Source organism: Physella acuta, unplaced genomic scaffold, assembly GCF_028476545.2.
Source record: "Physella acuta isolate Inbredline_101_S28 unplaced genomic scaffold, ASM2847654v3 ptg000090l, whole genome shotgun sequence".
Taxonomy (NCBI): Eukaryota; Metazoa; Mollusca; class Gastropoda; family Physidae; genus Physella; species Physella acuta.
In genome coordinates, this window is record NW_026731610.1 from 1971818 (window position 1) to 1981965 (window position 10148).

Below are 10148 nucleotides of genomic sequence, written 5' to 3' on the forward strand. Positions count from 1 at the left end.
CAACCCATCCGTTATATTGTGTTTATGAATATATTTGACATCACATACATAATCTTTTAACATCAAAACAAAAACACTAAATATCGTGTGTGATTATAAAATTATTATTATCGATCAAAACATTTGTAATATTATACTGAGTAAATAATTAAAGTTTTAAAAATAATTATATAATGCCCTGTATAATGAACATATAGAGAAAAATTTAATATATTTGATAAAAGGGTTATAATATAACACTTCACAGTAAAGAATTAATTGACAACATTGTAAGTCAGTAAATGCACACCCTGATGAACTATTTATAATGCTATAACAGATTTGCTTTTAGTTTATTTTAGAAAACAAGGAACTACTGTTTGTGTGGACAATAATTTTATAGTCATATATGCCACTCTCATATTATAGGCACATTGCTGTAAAGAATTGACAATTTGTAAATCTGTAAATCTGTAAATGCATACTCTGCACGTTATTTATAATAATAAAACAGATTGGCATTTAGTTTATTTTAGAAAACATGGGATGGAATTTGTGTAAACACTCATCTAAGATTCACATACCCTGCTTTCAAGGATTATAATAAAGACACATTGCTGTAAAGAATTGACAAAACTGTAAATGCACGCACTGATCTACTATTTATAATGCTTATGATCACACATCTTAGAGTCACATAGGCTGTGCTCATGCTCTAGCTCAAGTTTCCACCTAGCTCTAATGAGTCTAGGCTTTACTTAAGACAGAGCGATCAGCTGACTGATCGAAACAAAACCCAATAGGTTAAAATCACATAACAGATCTGTCATTGTAAGGTTTGAAAGTATAGGGGCAATATGGCAAATAACATGTTGACAAGTTATACTTAACTGTTTTAGATCAGTGGTTTTTAACCTTTTTGGGGGTATCAAACCCTACAAGTTTCATATGTGCATTCACAGAACCCTTTTTAAGAGTTATAAAGTCTGCACTGATGAAATTCAATCATGGATCATATGAGCCAGGTGTGTTTCTTGACACTGCCAAAACCCCTGAGACTGACTTACCAAACACCTAGGGTTTGATAGAACCCAGGTTAAGAACAACTGTTAGAGTAAATCCTCTCTATATATTACTATAAAGGCCGAAGAAAGAAAGTTTATTAGACTTTTCTAAGAAAGAAAAAAAAAATTAAGTACTATTCCCTTTCAGTTCGAAAAGTCTATTTGTCGGGTGAGAGTTTGTTTCTCAGACCTGAGCATATGAAAAGGAGAGTGTGGTCCACACTATATCCAGCCAAGTTTACATTTCCTAACTTTAATGTAACTGAGACATCATAAGAACTCAGGCCTAAGATGAGCTTTAGATTTTCTGATTAGTAATTATCCATTACAGCACAACCATTTCATATTTGTGGAGGGGAGGGGGATAGATTTCATTGAATTATTTTACATGAAACAAAAAATAAAGAGGCCCACTCAAAACAGTATACTAGAGAGGAAAAGCTAAAGCCCTTTTCTCCTCAAAAGCTTTACAAGAATAATAATGGACATAAAAAAATCAATATTGTAACACTGACCAAACCTAATACAATATAATTTGTACAATACATCTTTTTAAAGTTTATAAATATCAATGTTTTAAAAAGTATAAGTATGTTGATGACTTTTAAAACAAAAACATTAAACGTTTTTAAAATTTCCCATTAAATCTTATATAGCTGACATAATAAGGTATAGCAATGTCTTGTGCAAAATTCTAAATAGGGTTATTAAAAAACCAAATACTTTCTAAAAATAATAACAAAATTCCTTAAGAAAATTGTTGAATTATTGTATTCTAGATCTTTTTCCAATAATAATACTGAAGATAATAAAGAAATATATTGAGCTTGTATATTTAAAAAAATATATATATTACCACATATTTATGACAAATAGTACGAGGCAGTGAAAAAAAACACCACTATAGCATGTTTCCTTTTAAAATTAAGTAATTTTTTTTTATATTTTGAGCACTTTTTCTATTTGTATGTAAAAAGCAACAACCACTAAATTAATTTTTTTTTTTCTGATTGATAATTTCTGCATAGTGTTCTTATTGTGATATCATTGCTGTTTATCATATTCAAGGTTTATTTCAGACATTTTTCACTGGGGGGAATCACTGGTTAAAAATTATATTGACTGTATAGAGGACAAATGCAGGTTTAAATAACATAATCTAGATAAAAATGGCTTTATAAATCTCATTCTCATATTCAAGTAGTGCAAAAATATAATCTTATAATGATTTAAAAATATTTAAATATAAATTTTTCTGACATTTTACTCAAATGCTCTGGTATTATTGACAATGCAGATTAATTTCACACAAAAATTGGATGTATTGCATTTGTCCTCTATGCAGTTGATATTTGCTAAATAGATTATATAGGTTTTCTAGAGGCCATGTTAGCCCACACCTGTACATTACAACCTGAGCTTGGGACCAGACCAGGCAGGCTAGGCTAACAGGTGAGTGAAGGTTCCTTTCTCTGTAGGCTGGAGCCTGGAACACAGGGAAAGGAATTCAAACTTGATTATTTTATGTGGTGTTGTGTATTATTTTATTTATGCTGTTGGACAGGTATACACTAGACATATCAGATAGTCACTCATACATTCAGTCAATCATACATTCAGTCAAACTCTCAGTCATACATTTAGTCAGTCAAACTCTCAGTCATACATTCTGTCAGTCAAACTCTCAGTCATACATTCTGTCAGTCAAACTCTCAGTCATACATTCTGTCAGTCAAACTCTCAGTCATACACACAATTAGCCAGTCAGTCAGACAACCAGCACACCTTTCAGTCATTCAGTCAGTTAGGTAGCGAGCCAGTCAGTTAACCACCCATTCAGCCAGTTGGTCAGTCAGTTAGTCAGCGAGCTGGTAAGTTAGCCATCCACCCATTCAGCCAGTTAGCCAGCTATTCAGTCATTAATCAGCCAGCCAGCTACCAGTCAGCCAACCTGTCAATAAGTCAGCTATGCAGTCAGCCATTCAGTCAATCAGTCAGCTATTCAGTCAATCAGTCAGCTATTCAGTCTTTCAATCAATGCTCACCAGTTCTGTTTGCTGTACTCCACACCATGGTTGTCAAACATATGAAAGGTGTAGGCGTGCCTTGACTTTTCTGATTTGTTTGCTTCACTTTTGTGCACCACTTCACCATGGATCAAAGCCAGGGATCCTAGAAAACAAAGATTAGCCATGTCAGTTCTTTATTGTTTAAAGTATAGTGTAGGCCTCACTGTCTGAGTGTGGGATAATGTGAAACATTTTTAGAATTAACTCCCCTTATCAAAAGAGACAACAGAGAGAAACAACAACAGAGAGAAACAGCAGAGAGAAACAACAACAGAGAGAAACAACAACAGAGAAACAACAACAGAGAGAAACAAAAGAGAGAAACTACAACAGAGAGAAACAATAACAGAGAGAAACAACAACAGAGAGAAACAACAGAGAGAGAAACAACAGAGAGAGAAACAACAGCAGAGAAAAAACAACAATAGATCGAGACAAATAACAGAGAGAAAAAGAACAGAGAGAATCAACAACAGAGAGAAACAACAACTGAGAGAAACAACATTGAAAAACAACAACATATATAAACAACAACATATATAAACAACAGAGAAAAACAACAACAGGAAGAAATAACAGAAAGAAATAGCAAGTAGAATTTACAAGGAGAAACTACTAAGGAAAAATAACAAGTAAAAACAACAGGGAAAACAACAGGTAGAAACAAGAAGAAACAACTGGTAGAAACAAGAAAAAACAGCACCAACAAAGCACCTGCTTTCATCTCAGCTGGTATAAACAAGTTGTCATCATACTCCACACGTGGATGTGTGAAGGTGATGTCCTCCACACCAGTCCCTTCATCCACTGTCCTTATCATGTATCTTTCCTTATCAACACCATCTGAAAATTGGTGTTCATAAATTTAGTGTTCATAAATTGAACATAATGTTAAGATTCAGTGCAGAAAAATTTAGCTTTGATTAACAAATAAAATATCAGTTTTAAACTTTGTATAACTATGTTACATAAGCTCTAAATCTTTTTAGGGTTGTTATTTTTCAGGGTTGCTTATGTTTTAATTAAGGGTATTAATAAAGAATCCATCTTTGTAGGGAGATGATACATTGCTAAATGACCAAGATTTGTTTATTTTATTTATTCTATCAAGTATGTCCTTATATTTATATAGATATTATACCAAAGGTTGGCAGTCATTTGCATGTGTTACTTTGAACAAAAAAGTTTAAACAATGTATTCCACAAGATTTTAACTTTTATACAGAAATGATTTTAAACATTTTTGTGCATTTGTTAGAGCGAAAAACATGATGACAATGTGTTATTATTACAATATTCTTACTAATACAATTTTCTGATGAAGGTAATACTAAAGTCATGTTGTTCTGATTATAATTTTGCTATGATGATATAGTTTTTGATATGATAACAGTTGTGTTGTGATAACAATTATGTTAATTAAATCAGCAATGACTTGAACATTAAGATAAAATTTGCAAGTGCCTCTATCAGATACCCACTTTTATGAGAACCAGGAATGAACCACAGACAGCCATTGTCTTTCATGGCATCCTCCAGTGGGATCCAGACTCCTACAAGTCTTTTGGGGTTGGTGTTGAGGAAGGAAGAATCTTGGTGGGGCATCACTGTAAGTCAGTCAAAGAGTGTTTATTTTCATTTTTTTAATTGAGTTATGACTAGAGGCAGGCTTTCAGCCATCCCCAATCACTGTGTTCTTATCCCATACGACATCGGCCAGGCAAATCAAATTAAAACATTAAAATGTAGGCCTATATATAAATATATATATATATATATATATATATATATATATATATATATATATATATATTTTTACTAGAATAGGTCACAGAAACTTTTAAACTTTAATTCTCTTGCCAAAATGACCGTTACTATTTTTTACTAGAATATATGGTAAATACTAAAAAAGGAATGGATGGGAGAGGAGAAAACAAAGTCCACAGAGAAATAATGAATGAGGAAAGGATGAAGTATTTTATGTAGACTTTAAAAAAATAAACTTTGTAGAAAATAACTGTTTACTTATAAATAAGAATTTAAGACAGTCTATGATGTGTTTTTAACTAATTTACATGAACATAAAATATTAACTTAACATAATAATATTCAATAAATATTCAGTTAACTTAACTTACCAACACCTCCAATTTTGGGTTGCTAAAACAACAAATAATTAGCAATTAGTTAGCTTTCAATCATTCATTTTAAATTTGATATACAATTCAAATCTCAATTAATATAGCTTAAGTAGAAGTGTTGGTAACAGTCACTCTCAGATAGCTAAGTAAGAATATAAACACTACACAGAGAGATATATTCAACAATGCATATTTTTAAAAAAGATTACCTTGAAGATATACATACTGTGGCAAATGACCGAGCCAGAATTTATTCGTTACACAGTGAGTGATATTCAACAATAAATTATGAACAAAAGCTTACCTTGAAGATATACATGCTCTGGCAAATAACCGGGTCTACAAACCCAATTGCTTTTGCGATGGCCTGCGGACAAAACATAAAAACTGTTACAGTAATTAAAGTTTTCTTTAATTCCTGCGAGTATAGTGGTTAGAGTCAGGTTTAGTGTTAACGCTGTGGTAAAAGAAAAACATTTTTTATGAACCTAACAGCCATCCCAAAACTAAAAACTGCCATGCTAATAAATTATTCAAATCCCACAAACTATACCTAAAACATACCTCTGTATTTAACACCCTAACCCACAAACACTAACAAAAACAAGTAGACCAACAAAACCAAAGAACACTGACACTGTGACACTATATAGAAATAAAATTTCACCTTCATTCTCTCACTCTGAGAGATTTCTGCAAATACTGGATCCAAGCAATGCAGGGCTGGGGAAAACAATGCAGTGACTTGAAACATAATCTTCTTCATCTTTGTTCTTAATTTTAGTGTTGGAAGGGATCCCCCCCCCCCCCTCCAACAGAATTAAGTAATAGTATCAACTGGTTATGCGCCGATGAAGCCATTGACTCTGATTTCAGCCTGCTATTCTTTTTGGATTTGCTTCCATAGCCTTTGTCCAACCAAGAACAAACTACAAGGCAGCAGTTGTTTGATTTTGGAGTTGTCCCCAGCTAACGAGCCTTATCTGCCCGAGGGTTCGAACTCGAGACTTTTCTGGTTTAGCAAACCTGATCTTTACCAACTAGACTCCACTTTAAACATAATCAAAATTAAGTTTTTCATTTTACATTACATTCTGTGAAAAATGTAAACATAATCATATACATTTGTTAGTATGTACTTGAAATTATTAAATTTGTCTTTTTAAATACTCACCATGACCAATTTTATTCACTGATAACTGTTTATCAACTTGTAGGTTGCCTGGAGATTTAGATATCAAATGTTAGAATAAAATTTAAATATTTTTAAGGTTACATTAGAAAAGGTACAGAAATTTTTAATTTTTCACAAATCATACTAGGTGAAGCGAACTACTACTGACATGGAAGTCTCAAGTTAAGCTGTGGAATGTACTGAAGAGTAAAACGATCTCTGTTTTGGATGTTTTGAAAGCCAAAGTGATGCCAGAACTAGGACTTTCAAATCCTTATTAAATTATGTCTGATTAGTTATCCCATAGCTTTCAAAGAGATGCTCCACAATTTGGAACTAGACTACCCTTTGACAAAGGCCATGTGTCACTTACCCATTTCCAAAAGGAACTGGAAAATTGCAATATTTATATACAAGTGTTATTGAGTGGATTTTATAAGCAAATGAGGAGAACTTGTTTGCATCCTTAAATTAATCTTCCATGTATATCTCTATGGTACAAACATAAAATAACCAATTCCTTACTTTATCAGGGTTTACAATTTTATAAAATACGAGCCGACCCACGGCGTATCATACGCCGCCGCCGCTATTTAGTTGTTTTATTGTCTTCTTTTCAGTAATTCATACTTTGTGAATTCGACAATACCACTGCTGTAACTGAAAATATTTGCTTTAAAACACTATCAGTAAGTCGTTAAGGATGATAACCGCCCCCCCTCCTTTCCCCCAACCCCTAACATCCCTTGTGGAAGCAGCCTCCTCTTAGCTACCTCCCCTAAGTTTAAAATCGTTTCAAACTAAATTATCTGCCCCTAATAGCCGTCACTAAACCCGGCTCTATGATTGTAAACATTTAGCGTGAACCACAGCTCATCAGACTTCCTAGAGAGGAAGAGAGGGGACTGCAAGACGCGCTTACAGCTTGTTTTCTAACGTCTCCAAGAAGAGAATTTTATATATATATATATATATATATATATATATATATATTTATATATATATATATTTATATATATATATATATATATATATATATATATATATATATATATATATATATATATATATATATATATATATATATATATATATATATAGATTGTAGATTGTAGATTGTTCTGTGCTTTCATGTTTCTGAAAATTTAATTTTTGTTCTAGGTAAATATGGATGCTTAAAAGTGGGATAAATACAATTGAGGGGAGTGGGGGCAGATGTACACTGGCTGATAAAACAAACACTGATATAAAATACCTTCAGCATCAATAGCTTCCTCCTCAAAGAAAAATGAAATCCTATCTCCACTGTTTAAAAAGTAATCATTTTTGGTCTGAAATAAGTACAAGATAATAGAAACAGATGAAAACATGATAAATTAATCAAATTGGTACAACTTAGAATAGGTAAGACTTATCCACATTATTGCCTTACAGTAAACCATATGGTTATTTGCAATGTTGAATTGACATAATGCAAATATAAGTGAATTATATTAAAAAACTTGTATTACAAAATTGTATAAAAAATAAATGGAATAGTATTTTTTTTTATAACTGGTCCTGGAAATAACCAGCATATTCTAGTAGGCACATCAGATATTTTGGATTTTCTGGTAATAATTCAAATTTTTAAATGTTTAAATATAAGATTCTAAGGGTTTAGGTCCAGGCTTGATTTAGGATAGTAAAAAAAGTAAAAGTAAAGTTTTCCCTTTCAAACCTGACGGTCTATGGGGCAAGTGAAGTAGAGTTCACTTGTTTCTGTGACCTCGGCGTATGAAGAGATAGTGTGGTCAGCACTATGCCCAGCCGCCTTTACTTTCCCTAACGTGAGTTAGGTACCCATCAGAGTTGGGTGGACTCAGGGACGGTCTACTGACTTGAACCCGGATTCGAACTCGAGACTTACGGGTTAGCAGTCCAGCTCTCTACCGCTAGACCACTCCGTCCCTATTTAGGATAGTGATGGCGGATTAACATCTAAGTTTTGAAATGCCAACTTCTTTTTCTTCGTTCTTAATTTTTAGTGTTGGGAGGGATCGAGCCTTATCTGCCAGAGGGTTTGAACTCGAGACTTTTTGAATTTATCAACTATGAGCTTTTTTTTTTTCTGACTCGACTATTCTTCCATCACAATTAAGGATTACATGTCAACTTGTTGTGCGCCATTGAGGCCATTGACTCCAATTTCAGCCTTTGTCCAACCAAGAACAAACTACAAGGCAGCAGTTGTTTGATTTTGGAGTTGTCTCTCCTAGAAGAGTAGCTGTCCCGAGCTAACGAGCCTCATCTGCCCGAGGGTTCGAACTCGAGACTTTTCAGTTTAGCAACCATGAGCTTTACCAACTCAACCAGTCCGACCCCCAAATGCCAACAAAAGCATTGCTTTTTAAAATTGATTCCACCCAGCTCTGATGGAGGTCTGACTCACTTGAGACAAAGTAAAAAAAAACGGTGGGTCTAGTCCTAAGGCTTACTAAACATACACTTTATATGCTGAGGATGCTGAGGTCGAGAAACATATGAACTCTACTTCATCTCCCCATTGATTGCTAGGTCTTAAAAACAGCTTCACTTAATAATTAAGGTAATTAAAAAATAACCTAGCATTGAAATGCAATCGCTTCTCTGCCACCCCCCCCCCCCTCCCCCGGTTAATCTGGTTCGCAGATACAAATATAGGAAAAATGCTTTTTTGATGGTGTAACTCTGCATTTACACTTGCAAAATGTATACTATACATATATAAAAAAAAAATCACAACAAGTAAAATGGAAAAATGTTTTTATGTAACATTAACTTGCTTAGAGTTTTTTCTTTTCTAGACATATACAATACATTATACATGTCACAAGTGTTAATGTGATGTACATGTTGCAAGTGTGAATGTGGTGTGCATCAACTAGTCTACCTGATTTGTGGTTGAAAACACAGTTTGATGTTCTCTGGGGTTGACAGCTGAAACAATCTCATGCATGTGACTTTTCAGTTTCTTTATCTCCTCTTCACTTAGAAAGTTTTCAATAACAGCATAGCCATCTTCCCAGAGCTAATAAGGAGAACCATTTAGAAAAGCATTACATTTATAACATTTAAAACAACAACAGGAACAAGGCCTCTATCTATTTCTAGATCTATTCTAGATCTAGATATCTAGATCTGTTCGTCATAAAAGTTTTAAGTCACTCAGTCTCTTTTTTAGTAGAGTTCAGACTCAGAGTGTGTGTGAGTGTGACTTAGCCTACTACTACTTACTTTGTTTATGTGCTTAGAATAATCCATTAAATCGAATTGTATTCAGTTATGATGCTAGATTTATATAGACTTAGATCTAGATTCTACTTTTGATAGAAGTTAGGGCTTAAGTTTAGAATTTAACTAGATCTAGATCTCGATAAGAACTTTAAGTGAAATGAATCCAATATTTCAGTTCTCAGAGTTCAAAGGTTGCATTGCAGACAAATATTTTGTGAATACTCTCCCTTGCATTGTAGGCCTAAATGTATTTTTAAATGGGCTAAATCGATTAGTGCAGGGGTCTCCAAACTTTTCAGGGCCGCATTAACTATCAAAAATCAGTTCGAGGGCCAGAGTTTCTTCCAGGCATCTCTTCGGAGGGGGGGGGGGGGCTAATTTTACTGGTGCCCGACCCCCCCCCCCCGGAAAATGTTGACCGCCCCCTCCCCGAAAATATCAAGTGCCCCCTCCCCCCGGAGAAAAA

General features: G+C 33.7%; 1 protein-coding gene across 1 annotated transcript; it reads right to left on the minus strand.

Moving 5' to 3' along the window:
* Positions 1 to 1860: 1860 nt before the first annotated feature.
* Positions 1861 to 9870, minus strand: LOC131928316 (phytanoyl-CoA dioxygenase domain-containing protein 1-like). The gene is made up of 11 exons (XM_059284321.1): positions 9683 to 9870; positions 9339 to 9476; positions 7683 to 7758; positions 6428 to 6475; positions 5921 to 5976; positions 5558 to 5620; positions 5251 to 5272; positions 4594 to 4719; positions 3827 to 3955; positions 3089 to 3215; positions 1861 to 2529 (listed from the first exon to the last, which is right to left on the minus strand). Exons 1-11 carry the CDS (start codon positions 9707 to 9709, stop codon positions 2484 to 2486), a joined length of 858 nt encoding a protein of 285 aa, XP_059140304.1. The 5' UTR covers positions 9710 to 9870; the 3' UTR covers positions 1861 to 2483.
* Between the last annotated feature and the right edge of the window lie 278 nt (positions 9871 to 10148).